Source organism: Cyanistes caeruleus, chromosome 6, assembly GCF_971803275.1.
Source record: "Cyanistes caeruleus chromosome 6, bCyaCae1.hap1.1, whole genome shotgun sequence".
Lineage (NCBI taxonomy): Eukaryota > Metazoa > Chordata > Aves > Passeriformes > Paridae > Cyanistes > Cyanistes caeruleus.
Window position 1 is genome coordinate 35,991,462 of NC_141706.1, and position 23,656 is coordinate 36,015,117.

Sequence of the window (23,656 nt, forward strand, 5' to 3'; positions counted from 1 at the left end):
ACCACTTTTTTTAGTGAGGACTCTTCAAATGCAGCCTGGGATTTTATCGTAGCTTCCAGTTTCCCTCAGCATCTGGACTAGGACAACTCCAAAGGTGACTCACTCTAGGGCATATCCAACCGGCTGACATAATGAGAACCTGAAAACTGTTCTGAACACAAGCTACAGTGTCTTGTTTTGACAGAAGTAACATTCCCTTCCTTTCCAAGAAGCTCTTTATGAACATTTGAAGTTCTCTCAAAATGCAGTAGGGCACATTATAAAACATTACAAGTTGTAAATGCAAAGACTGAACTTCTGCTTTAAGAAGACCATAATTTCTACAGCTGTTGCTAGTTACAGGTAGCTTTTCTCACACTAAAAATCAGAATACATCTCAGCAAAAGCCTAATAGCCAGGAACAGCTCTGAGAGATGCAGAAGGAAAATGGGGGAAAATGCTCAAAAATATGCAATACGGCATGGACAGTGCAGCCTGGGCACGCAAAATGACTGAAGGAATCTTCATACCAACCAGTGGGAAGAAAAAAGCAAAAAAATAATTAAAACCCCTCTGCTTCAAAAAGTATGTCCATTTTATGCTGAAGAACAGCTTCTGAACAATCCTTCAGCAACACCTTCTCTCACAGTGGGCACCACTTACCTAAGCCCACAGCAGTTCATGGAAGAGTTGGAGGAGAATTGAGCCTCTGCAGCTCTGTAAGTCTTCAGAGCCTCTCAAATTCAACTGCCAGCTGACAACCATTACATAGACAAATGCCTACTAGTAAACAAATTGAGAGAAACTATGTGTTACAGATGCTCCCAAACAGCCACTTAAACACACTCATCTCCACTAGAGCACTCTGCATGGACAGAAAAATCCTGCCTGTGCTCAGGGAACTTTTAACAGAGGACACTTTGGCTTCTCAGCAAGAAGGAGCTAGGAACAAACTGACATAGTTTAAGTTTCTTACAAAAACCAAAGCAATGCTACACAAAAGATGTGGCTCTCCCACCTCGCTTTTGCAAAATGGGCCAGAGCAGCCAGGGCTTCCATCTTGCTCCTAACTCACTGCCCTCACCTCACAGACAATTCCAGGCTGGCATCACCAGATGTGTCCCAAGTTCATTGGTGTTACAAATATTCCTACCAACAACCCACAGGATGATAGGTTACTTCTGTGTCCTCAAGGATGTCACAATGCCCAAGCCAGTTTAATGAAGAACAAGCTCAAGAGTGGTGATAGGAGTCTGCATGGTCTTGCCTGCATGGCTTTGAAAGCAGATCTGTCTACATCTCCAACAGACAGCATCCTGAACAGCCTGAGTGGATGGAACCTACAGGAGGCATTGGAAGAATGAATAATTCATAGTCTTGTTCTGCTGCCAATGGATCTGTGTTTTCTTGTGCCCATACGGCGCTTGGTTTTTGTTTTAACAGTAATAGGAGACTTCTGCTCTACATTTGATGGTTCTTGAGGACAGGGAAGAAGCAGCCTCACAGCAATGGTACCACACACCAGAGCACTTGCCAGACACAGCTTTCTTCAGAAATGGCTGCATCACTGACATAACTGCCGGACTCATAAAAAGCTCAGTCCATCACCAGCTGCCTTCTCAGGAAGCTGCTGATACTTGCTTTGTTATAACACTGCAGCACTAGTCTGGACTTCACCACTCAATAAATGACACTTGGTGACCAACTGAAGCCCTGTAATCAGCTAGACACTGAGCAGCAAAATCACAGTTGGAGCTCTAGGCAGGAGCTGACCCTGCTTATCCACACTGTTAGCACTGCCACAATTAAGTCTAGTGCTTTCCTTCAGCAGCTGACTGGGTCTGTTCCCCAGTCTCAGAGAGGATCAGGGATCTATCAGCAAGAATACCCAGAGTAGTGGGACAACAGAACATCCAAACACAGGATCTCCTGAGCACTACAACTAGGAGAGCGTAATGAGACACCTGAGACAGGACAGAGGGAGGGATGATGGTACTACATGAATCTGAAGTTTATACATGTAGTATCTACATATTCAAATTGAGTTCCCAGCTAGAAATAAAATACTGTGCACAACCTACCCAGGAAAGCTGATCCACAGTAGGGAAAACAATATTGTAGACTGAACCATGCCACATACTGCAGACACAAAGAGCATATCAAAAATGCTGCAGGGTCTGAAAATCATTTTGGTCCCACAAAACCCACCCCACTTACCAGAATCAACATAAACTTTTGCTCTGGGATATATTGATAGCATTTTACATGTACTCTGTGGAAGTGTAACTTCCATAGAGCATACAGGAGAGTGGCAAGATGAGGCTAAGAAGATTAGTAGAGTAACACAGTGGTGAATCAGGTGCAGAGACTGCACTGCATGTTAGGGCCAGGAATAGATTCCTCATCATCCGACTCACACCTTTCACAGGAGAGAACAACCCTCTGCTCTTTACCTACTGCTCTGGTTTAGCTCAGAGATACTGCTCCACTGTCCTGATTGTTTTAACTGCCTAAGGCTACCAGAGTGTGAGGTTTTAAAGAGACAATAACACGGAAAAGTTTGGCTGCATGAATTACAAGCTATCAGAATGATGTGACTCACAGCCAACAGAAATCAAGGGTGATGTGTGCAAATAGCAATCTTACACCTCCGGAAAACAACTTGAGGTTTAAACCAATGTAAATAACTTTGCACTCTTACATCCTTAAATTTCAAAGGTCTCATCTACAATGATGTCAGCTCTGTACTCGGACAACTGCTCTGTTTTTCTGGTCTACAAGTGCAGTCCAGCCAGTTTTAGCCTCCAGACCTTACCTTTTCTGGGGAGGGATACTGGAGCTCTCCCACTCTTTGGCCAGCTCCTAATTCACAACATCCGCAGGTAGATGAGGCTGCCTCCAGCAGGTCCAAGGGGTTTCAGATGCCAGTCGTTTTCAGCCCAGGTGCGTGTGACCAACAGCTAATACAGCAACCAGACAGCCTTCCTAAACCAAAGAAGTACATTTTATTCTTAATACAGCACACTGCAAGAGAGGCTTGAAACACTGAATGAGCTATGTGTATGGATAGCTTAGCCCCAGTACCTCAGGCTCTAGAAGATCTGACTTCTTCAGAGCCCCCACATAGCACCTGTACCTGCCCCTTGCCCAGGGTGGCACCCTGACAGCTGCCTCTCCTCGGGTGAGGCTGAGCCTTTCTGCTCTCACTGTCCTTCTGGATCTCAGCCACAGCAAATACACGGAGCAACTTCACTGGAGTCTGTGACCAAAGGTTCACTGCTACTATCTAGCCTTCTAGAGGTCTCAGTTAACCCTGGGAGGGTCTGTGAGAAATTGCTTTACCCCTATTTTCACCATCAATGTCTCAATTTGAAGTAAGCTTCACTGCTGACATCGTTCCTCCCCCATCCTATCTCTCCTAACATTGCCTCCTTATCTTCCCCAATCTCCTCTCATCCTCACTTCTCCAATCATCACATTTTCTTCTCTCTTTCCCATTCCAGGACACAGTGTAGACTTCATGTAAGCAGGTCCTTGCCACTGGCACCCACACAGCATCCCAACCTGTTCCTGGGGACACTGGCACTGATGTCCCTGCTCCAGTGATCTGACTGTCTTTCACCTCCATGTTGGGCTCAGGCAGCACAGCTGAATGATCCAAGCAAGTCAAACCCAGGAGCTAGGGCTCTCCTCCTCTTCAAATGCTGACATTTAGGATGCCACATTCCTGATTTTCACAGAAGTCATGCGTTGAGGTGACAGCTTCAACACGCAAGTATCCAACATCTTATTTATATCAGCCTCACAGATCTTACAACCCAAGGGCTTGTCTACACATAGCATTTTTCTGGATTAATTGCATATGAAGAAGTTAAAGCAAGGACATTAATGTGTCAGACTGTGTAACAAATGAGTTCTTCCTGTTATCCTAATGAATCTCAGCATTTTTGAGCACCAAAATCCAAGAAGAATTCAAGGAACATGTTTTCCTTAATAAACAAAACTAAACAAACTTACACTGTTTTTATTTAGATGACACTGAACTACAAAACCACTCCAATTAAAAATGCAAATTAAATAACTAATCCTCTCCCCAAAATATCTTCCCAATGAGATTAATGGAGCAATGAATAGCATAAACCCACTAATTAAATCAATGTAATATGGGTATTATTGAGACACATCTAGCACCTTCTGCCTATGCATTGAAGCTTGCATCTACTTTGGAGTCTCTCTTATCATGAGAAACAGTTGCTATTTTACTAGCTACATTTTTGTATATCAGACTGGGAAAGAACTTGTTTGTTGTCTAGCTTTGGTATAAGTTGTTGTCACATGAATTATTTGCACATAATCCATTTTCCTTATATGCATTTTGCCACAGTTGGATATTTGCCACAAATTTCTACTGAACTATTTATCAGACATATGCAAACAAAATTTCAAAAGGCATTTCCCTAGAATCACAGGAACACTGAGAATGTTTTTTACATAGTCAGATGTACTTGTCTATAATTTGATATGTAAAAGAGTGAGGAACAAAATCATACAAAATAAGCAACGGCAACACATTCCCAACTCCTTAATGCAGAAACATGAACATTACAAAAGGTGTCAAGCAAACCTAACTTTAGGACAACACAGTCCTGCTCAGTCCATCCCTTTCCCTGGCACCAGTGCTCAGGCCACCCATGGGGCTTCACCTGGAGCCAGACCAAGGAACTCATCAGCCCTCTGAATGCTACCCCATACTACCCTAAAGCCTGCTAGATTTCAGCTGTATCATTATCTCTCAGATTTGGCTCACAGCACACAGCCCAGCAGGAAGAAGTTCCCTTTTCACAAAATACTTCATCACTTTGAACTCAAAGTGCTGGAGAAAGCATACCTTCAGTTACAAATATATCTACACTTCAAAGAAAACACTGAATGAAGAAAATCTTCATTAGTAAAGACTATGTAATAATACACATGAGTAGTGCAGTAGAGCTGAAGAGAAAGATTCGACCTTAAGTCTCACATGATTAATACAAAGCTTAAGCTGTTCAGAAAAGGGGGTTTGTTTTTTGTTTTGTATATAAATGGACTTTCTGTGTCAAAATACTAATGATTAAAAAAGTATAGTGTTTGTAGTAAGGGAAAATCAAACAAAAAAATGGTTAGAGTAGTGTGAACATCCACTTGCATATACAAAAGTAGTTAAAAACTAAAATTGCAGACTTCCCAAAACAGCACTTCCTGCTCTGACTGTTCCTTTAACACAGACACCAACACTCCTGATGTCAGCAGGCTGGGACTGCACATGAGCATAATCTAGCAGTACTGCTCATCAAATGAGAATACAAAGAAAAGCAAACAAAAAGGAAAGCAAATTCCTAATTGGAAAGTGGTTAGTTGTGCGTTCCTTCAACTGTCTATTTTAGTATTTAGATCCCTTCATTATTTCTATGGTTCTCTATAAAGAAAGCTCAGGCCCATGCAACTAACCAGCGATAACCTGTGCAACAGAAAAATCAAGGTACAACATTGCTCCGTGACTTATCTGGGATTCTCCTGGGAAGAAGGTGCCAAATTTGGAAACAGAAAGTGAGTATGTGTCTTCTCAGAAACTCACCCTGTTTTGGCAGGACTTACACAGAGGATAATGCAGATTTCCCTTTTAACTTAAGTATCACCATGTGTCTTGATGAGGACTTCTGAACCTGCTCCTACACTGGACTGAAATACTGCAGAGGAACCTGTAGGACACCTCCTGAAATGCAAATGCCTTTTGCTCCTTCTGGAACAACAAAAAAAAAAAAATTGGAAAACCAACTCTGTAAAGCAACAACTTGCAGTTACCTAAGGAAAACAAGCTATTTCAAGATTATGTGCATCCTTTCCCAGATAGATCTAGGTGGGTCCCCTATCTCTACTGAAAACTTCTGTCAAAGCCCTGAGAAGCACATTAGACCTCTGGAGTTTCAGATTTCTTTTAAAAGCCATGCCACCACACAACAGCTGAAGAGGCTTGGGCAGATGTCTGCATCCCCACACAACTACAGTCTCTGCAAATGCTTCCATGGCTATTTATTGCCAAAATCAAAAATTAATTTAGATAATTTCTAATAGTCTTTATATTTTGCGGTTGTTATCTTGCAATATCTTTAAAAAAGAAATTAAACTCGAGTTTTGAACAAACACACAACTGAATTCCCTCATGCTGTCTTCCATTCTTAGACTATTACTTTTTCTTCTGTGTACACTCATCGCTGCTTATGTTCCTCCCATTCTGCTTCTGCTCAGGCAATGAAAATGAACCATCTGAATTTACATTCATATTTTCATAAATTACCACAGCACTCAATATTTTTGGGCCAAAGGGTCACTGTGTTTTAATACTTCTCACAGCTTGACATGTATTCCTGTCATCTACCTTTTAATATAAATCTCTCACTCATTTTCTTAATTTTCACGGTCCCAAGGATGAGCTCCGACCTACCTGTTGTAAGCTGTTGAACCATCAAACACTCACAGACCATCACAGGAAATGGTTATTTACTCATATATGCTCACATACCATTCATTATCTTTGAGAGCTCATCTAACTTCGTTGCTGATTTCAGGTTTGGTAAAACTGGGGTCAAATCTGACCTCATGATATAGCAGATTAAGCAGGAGATGAGTTTAAAAGGAGCGACTCTTACAAAACTCCACCTACACTTTCTTTATGAAGAAGTACAGAACCCATGTTATATCATGAAAGCACACTCACTGGCTTTTTGGTAATTGAAGGCAGGGTACTGTTGCCTGGCAACTTATCTGATTACCATTTTTTCAAGTATCACATGCACACTTAGATATGTTGCATAATAATATCTTGCTTTTATGCAGCCTAACCCAATGGGGGAAAAAAAAGAGGGGGATGGGGGCAGGAAAGACACCGTAATTCTTGTTTTTCTTTTCTGGAAAAAAAAGTCCAAGATAGTAGCTCAAAACCAGGTTGAAACATTAGTATTCCTGAATTTTATTCCTGCCTTTCCTGGCTTGCTGAATGTGCTTATACAAGCATTTTTCTTTATCTACTTGTCTGCAAAATGACACTAATAATACCAGCCTCACACAGACACAGTGAAAATTCATTAAGAACAGAAAGATTCTCAAATGAAAGATGCAGTGGAAATGCTGGTGTTAGCACTTACAGCCTTTTAGTACTCCAAACATTGCTAAGCCGTGGTCCTTAAGCATAGCAAATGTTCATCATTGTCATGACATTGTCCAGTCCTTGTTTCTCAAACCAAGGAAAGTACATTTCTCGCATCAGAATAGGACACTTTCCCACTTTCTCTGTCTGATATGTAGCTGGGGAAAAAAAATAAAACAAAAAACCTACTCCCACTGCCTCACACACAAGGCAGCACACCCCAACTTGGAGTAACTAAGAGAAGGACCTGGATTCTAGAAGTTGACCTTTTGTACATCAACAATTTAATAAGGCAACATAATATAACATAATGAATTGCCTTCTTTCTATATGCACCTTAGTATTCCACTGCACAGGAAATGGCTTAGCTGCCCAGGGCACTCCCAATACCATGCTAACTAACCTCTGTCAGCTCAAGTGGCTGAGGCTGATGGTTTGGAAAGTATCTCTTCTCCATGGTAAAGTATTAAGCACTAAATGAAAACCGAAAGCAACAGCAGCCAAGCTCAATATTGCTAAGGAATTACTGCATAACCTTCACAGCAGCTCTTCTCTCCCAAGTAAGACATTCAAGCATTTTTATAAACTCTGCCCTACATCCTGAAGCTCCTGTACAAGTCCACTTCCAATTAAAAGTTTAATTGTGAGGTGTGCCTTGGAAAGAACCATTGGATCAATATAAACTGAATCATATGGTATCTACCATACCACTAGGGGAAACTATCCATATCTTAAAAACACCAGAAATTACAAAAGAAAGTAACTCTTCCTCTAGAACTTACTGGAAGAATACTTACCACAAGCCTCTGCTGACACAAAATATAAAGAAAATACTTGGCTCCAAGTGTCCCATGGGTTAAGCAAATCCAGCTTTGCTAGGTCAGTTAGCAGGAGAGGAAACAGCCAAATATGCCACCATCATCAGGAACACTCTGCCGCAAGCAGAGAGGAATGACTACCTAGAGCTCTGCATAGACAAAGCCCCAGCCAAGATTTCTCAGTCCAAATCAGGCTGGAGGAGCCAAATGAGTTGGATCATCATCTGGGCATGTATTCTGGGTGAAAGAAATAAAAACAAAACAGACTCCCCATCCCCAGAAGGCACTTCACAATAAATACAGCACTATGCCAGAGCTACCTATGCTAAAGAGAGCTCCCCCCTTCAGAAGTACTTCATCATGCTCCCAGCAGAATCATGAAAACAGCACAGAGAGGTGCTCCACAGAAGCTCTTCATACAGGCTACGTCCAATAAATGGCACACCTGAGAGCAAAGACCCAGCAAGGAAGAAGTCAAGCAGCAGCTTCACCATGCCATGCTATCAACTCACCTAGTGACTACTAATGCTTGGATCTTATGCAATGAAAGCAAGACAGCATTTGTGGTAGGGAAGATTCCCTCAGTCGCTTAATCCAGCTTTGACAGAAGCATGTGAGGGCGGGGGAGTTTTGAAATAAGGTTGTGGTGATCTCTTGTGCACTGACACAAACAATAATCCAGAACAAAAGAAAGGGTAACATAGAACACGTCGCTCTTTTATGCAATGATTAGACACCTCTGACCCAGTAACTGATAGGTAAGCTCATTCAGATATGCCTACGAACAAATCTCTAAAGCAGTCTAGCTTTTATTTCACCTCTGAGGACATGTTAATGAGCAGCATGCACCTGCAAAGCCCTTTACACTCATTTTAGGTGGACTGCAAGGTGCATAAGCTCTGGCTCACAGTAGACATTATTGGGTGTATCACTTACAACCAGGAATGTAGTGCTCTGAGTAACCAGAAAGAGAGCGTTGTTCTGAATTGGCACAGGTAATCTGCTCCTGCAGAGCCAAAGCCTTTGCCCAGTCTGGCTTTCTTTCAAAGACTTTTTGTAGTTGCCTGCACAGCCACCTTACCTAGGATCTCAGGAACCATCTGGATACTTCTGCCTCACATACTGCAAGAAATGAGAAAAGCAGACCAGTTCATTTCTAACGTACACTGTTAACCAGCCCTCTGCTCCCTCACCCAGTCTGTACTGAGCCTGCAGTGGTAAAGCAAGTACAGTCAGGTGATAAAGCCACCAGAGAATGCTAAAACACATACAGGAAGCAGATCTGAGAAGGGATCATTTATAAACCTGTACCAAGCAAGCCACAAGCAGGTAGTACCTTTTATGTTGGAAAACATTAGCTAACTAGATTATCAAACTTCTCTCAAAAGAATTAAGGAAATATACCATACTTCCTCACCTTTCACATCAAGCAAATTTTGTTTTGAAGTAGAACTCCCACTTGTATTGTTCATTTCTTCCACTCCAGGAACAACCCAGGGACACCACTGGACACTGCCTCATCTGCAGCTACGCAGGAACACACAGGACAGAAGTAACCACATACAAGTTTAGTTGGGTGCCATTTCCCCATCTGCAGGACATGGCTCTGAGAGCTTAACAAGGTACTGCAACTGCTATGGAGTTAGGAAGTGCTTCTTGAAAAAGGATGGTGAGGAGTGGGAATAAAGGCTTTTTCCTACCTCCTGCTGGCAAACAATTTCTTTAAGTAATTGACCCATTTTCTAGAGAATAATTAGCCCTAAGGAATGGAGCACTGCTGCTCCCTTTAATTAGCCATGTTGTTACCTCTCCTACCATGTAATAGCAGGCTAAGACTGAAAAAAGAAACAAAACACAACAACTTAATTTCATTTTCTTAAGCATGGCATTTGTTGAAGGCAATCCAGAAACAAAGAATCCTAAGGTAAAATTTGCAACAAAATTTTCCATTACTTCTATGATTTCATCATCAGAACAAAGCCTCCTCAATATATTTTCTACTTTTTAAAAGCTTTTTCAGGATGCTTTCCAATCATCTTCCATGAGGAAGAACTTCCTTCTGTTGTCAGACAGCTTAACAGAAAGGACTCTTTTGCCTAAAACCTAGTCAAATCTCCTGCAGATCATTTTATTAAAATTTCATGCAGTTTCTTGCAATACAGCTCAACAACTCAGATAAGGACAGAAGTTTTTTAGTCTAAGGAGAGCAGATATATATACCATGAACAAGGAGCACAAGAAAGCACACCACAGCCAGTGAGGCCAACTCCAAAACTTGCAAAGGACTCCTCAAAAAAGTCTCACAGAGATGACACTTAGTGACTGATCCCATTCTGCAAAAATAAGAGAAATCTAAAAAGCCTGACCCCAGACTCTGCAATAAGTACGATGCTGAGGATCCACACAAGATTTGCCATCAAAGTATCTGATGATAGCAAAAAGTTGGGGGTTCCCCCACACTAAGGAAGAGTGCACAGTCTCCTCTCCTCCCCATCACTCCCCCTCCATACCTTCTCCCTGGCACGCTCAGTCCCCAACTGCAGTTCATTTCTAACACTCTGGAGGGAGGCAAAAATTAAATTCATCTGAATATTACGTCATGAGAAGAAACACCCCTCCTGGACACAGTGCAGTGCCTGCCACCAGCCCTGAAACACCCGATCCAAGCACAGTTACTGTCTTAACCAAGCAGACAGGTATTAAAAGCACATTTACAATGCTGGAAAACAACTCCACTCCCCCTTTCTCGATGTGTGGGAATAAGTAGATCCACAAATTACAAGGCCAAAGGGATTCCTACATCTTCACTCCCTAGAACATCTCCAAAATACTGAATAAAGTACAGATTGTAAAAAGGTATCTTAAAAGACATGCTGTCAAGTTCATCACCTTATCCAAAAACCTCGTCCTGCTTTACACTCTTAAGCCAGAAACCTGCATCTCTTTTCAAGGTTAAATTTGCCTTTCACTGTTTGGCACCATGTAACATTACGACACTGCCAGCAAAACTGCAGAGTCCCCACTACCAGTGGGGATGCAGAGGTCTAGGTTACCCTCAACCCACACATCTGTTATCTGTACCTCTTGTTTTAGACCCCCTTTACCACTTCTGTAAACTGCCATGGGATCTTGCCATAAGAATTTTGAGGTTTGAACTCTCCAAGGAAGCAGCTTGTTTTCTGCCTCCACCATCAGCCTTCAGAAGAGTGGGAACAGCAATACTGACCAAGGCTACAGACAGGCTGCCAGAGCCTCAGCAAAAAGTTATGCAGTAACAAGCAGTACGACCTCAACTTCTGCTTGTCCCTCCATTTCCTTTCCACCAGACTATACCACATGCTTTTTCAATATTCCTATGACCAGAGGATCTCAGAATGTTTCACATTGAATCAGCTGCTTCTAGCATTTTTGCTGAGCTTTGTTTAGGAAGCTGCTATAGCTACTAGTTAAACCAAACGATTTGGAGTTAAGTCTTGTGTTTCAATTTGTATGTTTTCAACAACCTGTGAAATGCCATTTTCCTGTACCTCAGTTTCCCATTCTACAAACAGGAAGACACCCATGTTCTTCAACAGCAGCCTCAACAGAGAAGTATGAAATTTTCAGATATACACACCGAGAACATATATTCCTCAGGGAGAAATTACCCACTTTCAAATTTAGTGAAAAGTCTTAATCTATCCACAGTAACAAGCTGCTATCACCTAACACAGGAAACCTGACATTTCTCCATGGAAGAAGTCATACCTCCTCACTGGGACAAGGTGCTAGGATTAGAAAAGGACCTTCAGAATGTGTGACGGACACAAGAGTATCTTACAGATTTCCTACACAGTTTTCCTCAGTACTGGCTGAAAGTGTTTACAAGCATTATGAACTCCTTGTCAATGTCTTTTCTGTTTCATAAGAATTTATGGTAATTTTTGTTTTCATTACTTCCTATTCACCCCCAAACAGTAGCTAGCCCCATCTCTAACTGATGTTATACATATATTAATGCATTTGTGCTCCTGAAAACCGCAGAATGGAGCTCTTTGGGCAATCTGTTATATTTGCAAATCCCCAATGCACACAGCTCTGGCAGTCAGGGAGATGTTGCCACCTTGCCTGTGAAAAAAAATCAGCTCCTGCAGGGACTGCATTTTTCCTCAGAAATAAGACAAAACAGGAATAACCTGTCAAATAAACAATGCCAGAGAACAATACAAAGTATTTCATGTAACAGAGTTTTACTGCATCTACTGTGTAGTTATGAGGCTTAACAAATTAGTACATCCCCAGTAGTTTTGGAGCAACAATGTGAAATGCTCTCTAGGAAGCCCCAGTATAACGGTCCAGCTTAAGATGAACAGGACAAGACAGCCTCCCCAACATCCCTGCTCCTAAGCATCCTAAAAACAATTTGCAAAACCCTAGAGTAAATGAGTGAATGGGGGACAGAAGGAATCAGATTTTCCATTTTGCAAAAATTCAGCTATTCTGAATATTTTTCCATACCAAAAATGGAACAAGAGCAAACAACTTGAGACTAATTTAAATTAAAAATAAAATAATAAAAAAAAAGAAAATACAAGAAAATAAAGAACTCTCATTTTCAGCTGACTATAGTATCTGTATCCCTGACCTCTGGCTTCACACACAGCAGTAATCCACAAGGTTGCAGAAAAGTCATTGAACGGACCAGAGCCAGCCCCCACCTCCCAGTTCTGCTCTGCAAACGCTGGGCTCATTCAAAGCTATTTCCCCTTGACTGGAAAAAAATTTTACAGAAATCAATACAAAAAGATGCTTCGAGACATTTCCCTCCTTTTTGTGGGGGAAGAGAAAAAAGGGGAAAAAAAAGGGGAATTGTCCAGGGAAAAGCAGCTCCGATTTCAACAACCCTTCCACCCTGCTTTCCCAGAGCCTCGAAAACTTCGCAGCCGGGGTCGGGAGCTCCCGAGCTAAATCCCCCCGACACGCACGGCGCCGCCGCCCCGAGGAGCTGCGGGGGGCGGCGGGGCCCGGCCTGCGGGGGCTGCGCCGCTGCCCGGGAGGGGGCGACACAGCGGTGCCCGGCGGCCCCGCGGGGCCCGCCGCTGGCGGGGAAGCTGCCGCTCGGCCGCCCGCCTTTGTCTCCCTCCGGCCGGCACCCGCTCGGCGGGGGCGGCACGGCCCTCCCGCCGCTAGAAAGCGAAACCAACGGCGCCGGGTGCCATCCCCGCCCTCCGCCCCAGGCAGCGCATCCCCCGCGCCGCTGGGCTGCGGGGAGGCCGCCGCGGGCCGCGCGCACCCCCGGCGGGGCGGCCGTGAGGGCAGCGGCCGCGGGCAGCTCCCGGCGCCGCCGCTCGGCCCCCCCACCCGGCCGCGGCTCGTGTCCTCACCGGTGTCCATGGGTGCCCCGCGACCGGCGGGAGGTGAAGTGTGCCGGTGACACTCGCCCGTAGTATGGATGCGGTTTCAATCTGCACATGCTCGCTCCCGACAGCCAGTCTGCCCCGCCACCTTCCCTTAACTCTTTCCGCACTGCCTCGCACTGCCTCCCCCGCCCCGCGGCGCCGGCTCCGCGTCCTGCCGCCGGCCTGCGGCCGCTTCCCTCAGCCCGCAGACGGGGGCCCGGCCCGGCGAGCCCTGCCGGGGCCATCGCGGGGCACAGAGCCTGAACGTGGCCGGGGAGCCCCAGGGCACGGAGCTGCCTCACCCGGAGGGCCGGTGAGGGCTCAGGTGAGCGTCGGGAACATCCTGCCCTAAAAACTCCCCAAACGCCTGGAGTATTGGCTCCGGCCGGGAGCACATGTGGCACAGTGCGCCTTGGCTGGTGAGCCTGCACTACCAGTTCTTCATATTTACTCCTCCAAAGAAATCCGTAACAAAAACAAATAAACACACACACACCCCATCAGCTGAGGGATGTAACCTCCATGCGCCTGTTGTTGGATCTGGACGCTGACAGGACATCCCTGCAGTGCAGGAAATCAAACACAGCTATCAAAGGAAGTATTTGTCTGCAGCTTCAGTATTAAAATAGGGAAACATAATCTCTGAAAAATGTGTTTTTCCACCCAGAAGGATCTCTCCAGATTCAGGAAACTGCCCGAGGAAGAATCGTGAGAAAATAAATTTGAAGCATAGATTGTAATAATAAATTAAAATCCTTTCTCTTGCTACATTAACTCTTCGGCAGGACAAGAACATAGGAAAAAATGCCTTTCATTGGCATGAGAAATCAGGAGAGTGCAGTCCTGAACCAGAGCTTGCAGACAAACAAATTCCCCCTCCATACCTCTGGCTTCCTTCTGAAAAAATGGAGGTAACAGCAGCTCTCTGCAGTTAGGTGTAGCTGGCTAGTGCCTCTCAAGTGCCTTATAGTCTTCAGACAAAAATGAGCCAGGTTTTCAGTTGTGTCTGTTTCCAGAGAGAGACATTAACATATTCTGGGATAAAATGGTAACCTGAAGTGACACAAATACAGAAATGGCAATTGATCTTGAGCTCAGAGACCTGTCTTTAACCAGCACCCTGCTTTTCCTAATGGGTTACTGACTTAGGGCTCTTGTCGGATTTTCCCAGGCCTCTGATGCAGTCCACATTTTCTTTCTCACAGGCACGAGGATTCCTGGTCTCTCCTACCTTCTGTAGTACCAGAAATGATGAGTTAACGCTTTTAGCAGAATAAGGATGTTTTTATGACCTCTGTTTAATGACTCAGCATTTCTGGTTTCGATAATAAATAGTCCCAATAATGAGGCAACATCGGATCTGTGCAGGCCCCGAAGCAATTACAATGAAGGATTCTCAAGATGTCTGGCAGCAATGACTCTGTTAAAGGCAGATATTCCCTGGAGAGGCTGCTCCTTCAGCCCCAGACCTGCAGGGCCAGCAGATGCTGCACACACCGAAGCTGCTGCAGCCGTGGATAGACAGCTCTGCGTAACCCAGGGGTGCCCGGGCTGCTGCCTGGCCTTCCCTCTGCGCTCACCCGGGGAGCTCTGTGTACAAACCTCTGTAGCTGCTCCGAGGATGCCACAATGCAGCAAACCAGCCTGTCACCGAGTCACCTGATTGCACAGTCTCGCTGTGAGAGCTGGAGATGCAGAAAGATGGAGCGTTTTAAAGGGGAAATGGAGAATAATGCACAGCTAGCCCTACCTCAGCTACTGAGCTGTGCAAGCTAGGGCAGCACTGCATGTGCTGGTGACCTCAAGACGGATGAAAAAACCCACAACTGCTTTGTATAAATTTCAACAGAGCTGAGAAGGAAAATGGTAAAATAGCTAGGGCATCTTTGATGTGACCATGCTAGAGATACAGTCTAGAGAGCGTGAAAGAGATCATTCCACAGTATGAGACAGCATGAATGTTTCACAGCATGAGAGGAGAGAAAGCCTTACAAGAAGCAGAGGAAAGGTCAAAGTGAGAGGAAGAGAGCTGAGAGATACTCACCTAGGAGAAGGAGAAATCAACAGCCAAAGATGGATCAGAAAAAATGAGAAGCACGTGTAGGGAATACATAAATCCGTATTCTCCTGTCTAGTCACATCATGCAGAGAGATGAAGGAGGAGGTAAAGATAAAGGAGAGGGCTCCCAGAATGAGAAGAAAGAAAGGAGGAGACAGTGAAGCAGGGTGAGGGGAATGAAGATGCCGTACTGTGTCGAGGGGACAGGCAGGAGGGAGAAATGTCAGAGCGAGCACCTGATGGTGGTGCTGTACACCTGAGAACTTGTTCAGCTCTCCCGCTTCATTAGCTGTTCAAGAAGGGTTATTATTCTGTTCATTCCTTATTTCTTTCAGCCTGAGCTAGTAAAGGAAGGGGGAAAAAATAAAGTTGAGATCATAATACAGTGAAAATGGGAGTAGGATTTGTCCAGAAGACTGGGGACAAAGGCAAGACAATTTCTAAAACTGCCCTTTTGTCAGGCATTCACAAGGAAGCTTGAGCTCTCCAAGGCCTGGAGCACCATTCTCTGCAGAGCATCCAGGCTTGTTTGCAGGAAGCTGGGTCCAAGATGAAAAGAGTTTGTGGTGACGTAAGAGTTCTCTAGTCTCTCTGCAGCCACTACAGAGACACAGAGAACAGACACAGAGAATGTAGCTGATATTATTAATGGTCTCGTAATCCCTTCATTTGTGTGTTGCCTTTTTCTGAAATAGCATAGATCATATATAATACCTGATCTTGTTCTTATATGTGTGCCCAAAACCAGTTCAGATGTTTCTGCACCAGCCCATCTGATTCTGGAAGGGTTTCTTCATTTGAGTCCAACATATGGATCCACCTGACTGTATGGAAACATCTTGGAAAGTGTCATAATCGTATCTGTTTCCTTTTATACTCCAGCATCTGTACATGGTAAGGAGTGCAGTGCAACAGTATCCAGGCTGGCTCCTCACTCATCCATTCTGTGACAGGCAGATCTTAATCCCCCACTGCAATTTGTATTTTATTTGTGGTGTGTTGTTACATTGAAGGAAAAAAAAAAGAAAAAAGAATGACTTACGTCTTCAGGAGCACTTTAATGTGGTCATTACACTGGTATATCACTGGTATACGTGAGTATATCACAAATATCACTGCCACTGTAGTCATTCCCAGTGAGGTAAGAGCTTGGTCTGCAGACTGGGCTTTGAAGTTCAAACATGTTTCAGTTAAAAAGAATCCTAAACTTGAGATTTATAGCATCTCTCTTTCCCTAGAGAATTTAGTTTTATCTGGCTCCTTATGAGTTTAATCCAGTGGATGCTCATCCCTTCTGTAAATCCTGTCCTGTACTGCAAAAAGAAAAAAAAGCACCTGGAAATTAGTCTTACCAATTTAGTCCAAGTGGGTTGTCTGACATAGCTTAGGAGCTAATGAGGAATGGGATCCATATTTCCAGAGCAGTGTTTAACTGCTGGGCTTATTAAGTCATCCTTAGCCTAATTTCTTGATTCACTTTCTGTATCCTAATAGGTTCTGAAGCAAATGAAATGAGATTCTCACCTTATAATACTCCCCGTTCTCTACACAGCCCAGCTGGTGCTTTGAAGGAAACACCTGCCATGAAAAACTTCATCACAATTGTTTAAAACCTATCAAGATGGAGTCAGGGTTTTTCCCTCTTTGGGGAAGTTTGGCTTTTTCTGTCCTGTTTTCCTGAGGAGGTCCCACAATTGGAAATTGGGAATTTAATTTCCCTGTGTGTATAGAATAAAGAGTAGATGCTCTGTGTTTATTTAATAACCCTCACAGATGTACATACAAAACATGGGCTTCTCTGACAGGAAACTGAGGAACAAAGAGTAATCTTTAGGCTTGCAGGGAAATTAAAGAAGGAACTAATTTTTTTAATTTTTTTTCTTTTTTTTTTTTTTTTTTTTTTTGCCTGAAGGGGCCCCAGCAACTGTGGTGACAAATGTTATTCAAATACCTGAAGTAGGAAATGGATTTTGAAGGATACCACAAGTCATGTACTGTCTCAAATCAGCTTGGATAGGTCTTTATGCAATACCATGGAAATTGCTTTCTTTGTCTCTTTTTCTTTATGGTGCGGGTAGAAAAAATACAAGCCATGGATTTGCTGAGTTTTTTGAAAAAAACATGAAGGAAATTTTCAAACATGGTTCCTCCAAGCTGGAGGAGACTCCCTGGAGTGATGGCTCCTCTCTTTCTTTTGCTTGTTGTCAGGGGCTTGGTTTTTTTCTACAGTGCAGACATTAGCCCCATATTCATCACTCCTGAGAAAGCAGGAATAGAGGCAGAAGTTGAGGCCATGAAGGTTCTTAACTTATCGCTGCACAAAATTGAAGCCACTTATACATTTGTTCTTCTAATGGTGCCTGCCAGATACTCTAGTAAGATGCTGTCCTTGGGATCAGCTTCTAAACATTGAAGGCTAGACAGCAATCCCCAAGGAAGCCAGAGCTGGTTTTGAAAACTCTAGGCTTCTTTCTGGAACTGCTGAAATGATTTCCTTACTCAGAACATTTTCTTTCCTTTAGCTATAGATCATAAGAGTAAAGCTTACATTAGTATTTAGCTTTTCTTTCCTTTAAAGCATTTTTCTGTAATAGATATCTGCCATTCCTTTTGGCTTGGTAAGAGCTTGGCTCTAAAAATAAACTCTGCAAATAGGAAATTTTTACTCCTAAGATATGCGACCAAAGTGCAATCCAGCAAAGCATTTCCCTTTTTGGGAAAGCTCTCTCCATGGGTGTTCCTATCCAAGGTATCCATGGGAAAAGATGTTAGTAAGACATTATTTCATAGAGACTGTCAAAGCTTGTGAGTTTCCTCTGGGATGTTCAGGGATCACTTCTTTGGACTGACAGAAAAATTTCTCAGCAGAGAACTAGTGTCATCCACTACCTTCTGCCGCCTTTGCCTTCACGTGGATTAGATGCCAGACAGGTCTTTGGAAAAGAGAGGCCTGGGATTTCTAGAACAAGCAGCAGGCAAGATTTACCTGAGCTGTGACTGATGTCTGACTAAGTTAGCCTGTATTTGCTTGGATTTTTAATGACAATAAGTGAGAAGAATCCTTCATGGTTTCTATTCTAGGTTCAAGGACAGAAGAAAAGCAGATATTATATACATGAAAATTACAGAACCCGAAGGGTTTGGCAGCAGCCCTGTTTCCTTTTATTTTACCAGGTCCAGCAAAATACAAACATAATTCTGGGGAGAGGCAAGCCACTTTACAAACCTGCACATGTCCAGTCCAACTTGATCCACTAATCTGTTTTCCATTAAAAATGGCAGGAGACTGGAAGCTTGGAGGTTTGGGTTGTATTCACAGACGTGCTTCGGGCCTTCCCTCAAATTCACCTCTCTGTTTTTCTCTTTTCCCAGCTGTAAAAGAGGGAACACATTTCCTTTGCTAGAAGGCTTTGAGTCAAGCCAGTGGAAAACAGGGTAAGTGAAGAGGTGTTACATTTGAAGAGTTTCTAGAATGGCAAACAACCTGATGCTAGCACTTCACTGACATGTCTTGTAACTCTGAGCTAGCTAAGGAACTGAGACAGAGGAGATCACACATGATTTACCTAAAATGCTTTTGAATGTCAGTGCTGGAGATGGGATAATTGTAATAAATAATTACTTTTCATAAAACATCTCTGTTACATATTATCCTGCAAAATATAATTGAGACACTAAATAGTTTTGGAACAGTAGTTTTTAGTTATACGATGCGACATGTGAAAGTACTCTGATTAACAGGAAAATGACAAGTGTCTGCTCCAAGTCACTTACAATACATTTCTCAAACATCAGTCAAGTAGTGATAATAAACCAGGCATTAGAGGGGAATTGATAAGGGGAAGTGATGGAAAAGACAATGGTTGCAGTATAAAAACAAAGATAAATTAAGATAGTTGAGGGAAATTACATCATAGGAATGAAATTGAAAAAGTGTTCCTCTGAGATTTGAAATGATGTGGAGAGTGGATGTGTCAAAGGAATACATAAAATGATTCAGAGATAAAAATGTAGTGTGGCTCTCTACTTTCATATTTCAAATATCCGCAGTGAGCTGCCCAAGAACATGGCACAGGCCAGGAGCTTATTGAATAACAAAAACTTCTGAGATGAGGCCAGGTTACTTCGTTATCATAGGTGCATGTCACCAAGGACATCTCTAAATGGAGGAACAAAGAAAGAGAAAAGAAGTCACCCACCAAATTGTATTTTGTTTGTATTATGCTAATCCACCTGATAAAGGGACTATATACTATAATATCTAAAGAGAGAAAATCAGTAACGGACTTTTACAGTCCTCCAGTTTCCATCATCAGTTATCTTGGCAACCAAAATTCATCTTGTTGTCCTTAAATTGTAGCACTTAAAGGTCCAAACAGAGAGAAAGTTGCATACTGCTTCTTGACATACTCATAATAATAAATAAATATATCACTTCTACCATGTAGAATGGATTTCAGGGATTATTATCACCTAGAATGACCTCTTAACTATTGTAGACCATTAATTTTCATGGATATATTCCAGTATTAAAAGCTACAACTCATTCTTGACAATTTGCTGTTGGCTGTAGGCCAATAAAAAATGTCTAATTTTGATGAAGCCATAAGAATTTGAAGAATTCACCACATTAGCTTGTTCTAGTGGTTAATCATTTTCTGTGCCTCATTCTTCACTTGAATTTGTCTGGCTTAATAGTTCCTTCACTCAGATCTCAGTACGACTTAGTCTGCTCAGAGCCCTTTCCTGCTAGTATTTTATGCCTCTAACAGTGCCAATTCATTAATCAAGCTATAAATCAAATCATCTCCTTTTCAGTAAGTCAGACAAGTTGAGCACTGAAAGGTTTCTACAGTAAGGCATTTTCTTTAGATCCTGAATAATTACCAAGCTTCCCTTGCACCTTCCCCAGCTTTTCAGCAACCTTTGAAAATAAATATCTTGCATATGATTAGTCTAACGAGTGCCACAAAGGGAAGAACAGCAACCTGGTACTGGTGCTCACTATTCCCCTGTTTATACATTCAAGGATTGATTTCATCCTTTTTGCCACAGTATCTCACTGGAGTGAAACTGTTCCATACTCTGATGATCCTGATCCTTTTCAGAGTGCTGTTTTTTCCAGGGTGGAGTTTCTGATTACACATCTCCTAATCTCCTATCTGGTTCCCACATGCATAATTTTGCACTTGGCTGTAGTAAAAGGCTTTTTGCTTGAACATGAAGGTGATCCTTCCTGCCCTATACAAATGCTTTCCCCTCATCATTGCCATTCCACCAGGCTTCCCAATACCTGCATATTTTATCAGAAGTGAGTTTCTATTTGCTTCTAGGGCAGTGATGGAAAAATCAAATAGCACTGAATCTAAAATTCATCCTAATACTACTTCCATGGCTTTTGCAAAGCACGGGTAGCATGGCTTTATTTTTTGCCATGTCCAGCGGTCAGACTTGGCTGGACTGCTTTCCTTGTGCTTCAACCATCCTGTGTCCTGTGTATTTCACAGAGAATAAGAGTCATCTAGGGTAGCTTCCAATCCTGATTCAGTGACAAAACAATTTAAGAAGTAAAAGCAGGATTCACAATCCGTACATGTATTCACTCTTGTCCAGTCAGGCCTTTCTGTTGGTTGTCATGTTATGTCTTTATAGAACCACAGAAGGTAGGGCTAGAAGGAACTTTGAGAGCATCTCTAGTCATCTTTTTCTTTTAAATTTACTTTTTAATCAAGACTATTGTGATGCTGGTAAATACATCTCTTGATTTTCATATTCTTTGTCAAAGAATTCTCTATCAGTTAATATTTTTTCCAGGAACTGATGTTAGTCTTGCTAGTGCACATCTACCGTGATTATTGACTTTGCCATTTAAAAAAAATATTGCCATAGAACAGACACTCCTTTAGTATTCTGTTACTTCCTTGCTGTTACAGGATTTATGAAATATCAGTATCAGCAGGCTAGAGATCAGTTAAATAAGCTCTATTAGTATGCCCATGTAAGCCATCCAGACCTGCTGATTTTAAAATATTTACCTCCAGTACATACTTTACATTCCTCCTGGTCACTAACAGAGTGGAAAATTTTTCATCAACCCATGTGATACAAGTGCATCATCTTTCTTCTTTTCAAATGTAGAACAGAAATATGTCTGGAATATTTGCCTTTTCTGCAACTTTATAATTTCCTCATCTGCATTGAGCAGCAGCATGTACCCTTGTTAAGACTTCTATTGTTTTTAATATACTCTTAACTCATTCTATTGTCTTAAGGCTTGCCAGCCAATGATTTTCCTCTGTGGTCTTATTTTGTCTATTTTTATATTATGTAACTTCCAATTTATATTGATTGCTAAATATTTCCCATTTTATTTATTTTGCTTGGTAGGCTTTTTATTTTCTAACTATTCCTCCACTTAATACATTGATCCAGGATGGCATTTTAAACAATATTGTTCTCTATTATGCTTACAAAATTGGGATTTTTAAAAATCCAGTGACTCTTAAATAGCTTTCAGTTATCTGCTGTATTTTTCTGTCTGAGTTTCTCTTCATCAGCTCTAAAGTGTTTTGTCCTGTTCTCTAGTCTGATTCAGTGGTCTCTGAGAGACTCTTCTACAATGGTATCTTTTGTTTTGTTATTATTTAGTGCATTAAGCCAATATCATTAAAACACCTGTGGGTCTGAGTTACTAATAATTGCAAAATACTGGGAAGTTGTACTTAAGTGAAAGTTAAGTACACTTTTTGCACTCTCCATCTCATACTAGTTTTTTACTTTTTCATTGGAAACAAACTAAACCAAGTAATTTTACTGTATAAATTATTGCAGCCATTTTCAGAATGCTGGTTCGATTGATTTTCTTCTTAGCAATGAATACAGGAATGACTTTCTTTAGAATTAATATCAATTAATCTTATTCATAACAATCAATATAGGAGTTATACAACAGTTTTACTAGCAAAAGAGTCCTCTTGCAGTCTTCACTAAATACAGTATCTGATATTTCACTGTTATCTTATTTTTGTTATGACACTTTCAGAATGCATTACATGGGAATATTTTTCCCATTCAGCTTGATAGCCTCAGGTCTAAAGAAGTTTGAAGTTCATCACACAGGGCTGAGGAATATCCAGAAGCCTGGACAAGCAGCCACCCAATCTCATCATGTATTTCAGCTGCCGTATACATGCATATGATGAAGAACACAATAAAGTGATTCACATGGAGGTTACTGTACTATTTTAAAAAGTAGCTCTTTCCTTCCTTTGTTTTCAAATCTTGTCACTGTCCTGCTAGCAATCCCACAGTAAACACATGAGCTCAACAAATGTCAGCGGGTCAGGTAGGGTGGGAGCTAAATGGTCCCAAATCTTTTTGATGACTAAGAAGAGTCAGATGAAAAAGACTGTCTCTCTACAGATGCGCTCAGTAAATAACTACTTCATTAAATATTCATCCATATCTAATACAGCAAAGCTCCCCATCAATAGGTATTGCCCCAGCATAGATTGCATAGGGATGGTCATAATATTGTCCAAACAGTAAATCTTCATTTTGGAAAGTTATTAAGATTTTTTAAATAAAAAAATTAATGAGATTAAGTGAATACATAGTCCTGTAGAATGTTTAGTTCATGATACATCCAAAAGAGATTAGATTTTCTGTCATATTGTAACTTATGATTATTGAATATTTTACACTGACTATGAATGCCTGTTTAACAAGATTCAGTCCAGAGATCTATAGAATTTTCTATTCTAGAAGAGACTAGAAATTCCACGTAGCAAATAATCCCAGTCATCCTGCAAAGCTCTTAGTTATAGTTAGTAAAACTGATGGTGGTCATGGGAAATTGTCCTCAGAAATATAAGCACAGAACCAGATCAAGTGAGCTGAATGTAAGCAAAGGTCCTGCTGCACCTTTGAGGTTAACTATAAAATTCATCTGCACAATTAGATGTGACTCTTTATCTATGGACTGATCCAGGTCTTAACAGTACAGCTACAATTCACTGCTTATTCAGTGATGAGAACTGGACACTTCTGCATGGTGATGCACTCCATCCTAGAGGGACTAATCAACTTTCCCTATCCTCACTGATGATAAGTGGAGCCAGATGAGTAGTTCAGGCTCATTTCTTGAGTCCTGGGTAGCTGAAGTCAGGCAAAATAATCCCAGACTGATGGTCAAACTAGGTACATTCTGTTTCATAACACCCTGACAAACTACATGAGA

At 42.1% G+C, this 23,656-nt stretch overlaps 3 protein-coding genes across 11 annotated transcripts in view; 1 reads left to right on the top strand and 2 right to left on the bottom strand.

The window, feature by feature from the left end:
* Positions 1–2,881, bottom strand: part of RAD51B (RAD51 paralog B) — a 429,615-nt gene extending 426,734 nt beyond the window's left edge. For all 3 annotated transcript variants that reach the window (XM_086895893.1, XM_023928297.2, XM_086895899.1), the window contains exon 1: positions 2,795–2,881. The gene's annotated coding sequence lies outside the window, so the exon portion shown is untranslated. The remainder of the gene's footprint in view (positions 1–2,794) is intronic.
* The window catches only part of TMEM229B (transmembrane protein 229B), a 35,569-nt gene extending 22,124 nt beyond the window's left edge, over positions 1–13,445 (bottom strand). The window contains exon 1 of one of the 2 annotated variants that reach the window (XM_086895915.1): positions 13,344–13,445. In XM_086895915.1, the coding sequence (XP_086752041.1) occupies positions 13,344–13,353 (10 nt within the window). In that variant the 5' untranslated portion in view covers positions 13,354–13,445. Of the gene's footprint in view, positions 1–2,794; positions 2,934–13,343 lie in introns of those variants that run through there. The other variant, XM_023928305.2, reaches the window with a different exon arrangement.
* The window catches only part of PLEKHH1 (pleckstrin homology, MyTH4 and FERM domain containing H1), an 81,624-nt gene continuing 71,312 nt past the window's right edge, over positions 13,345–23,656 (top strand). For 2 of the 6 annotated variants that reach the window (XM_086895888.1, XM_086895885.1), the window contains exons 1-2: positions 13,353–13,683; positions 18,790–18,852. The gene's annotated coding sequence lies outside the window, so the exon portion shown is untranslated. Of the gene's footprint in view, positions 13,684–13,809; positions 16,312–18,789; positions 18,853–23,656 lie in introns of those variants that run through there. The other 4 variants (XM_086895880.1, XM_086895883.1, XM_023928292.2 and 1 more) reach the window with 4 other exon arrangements.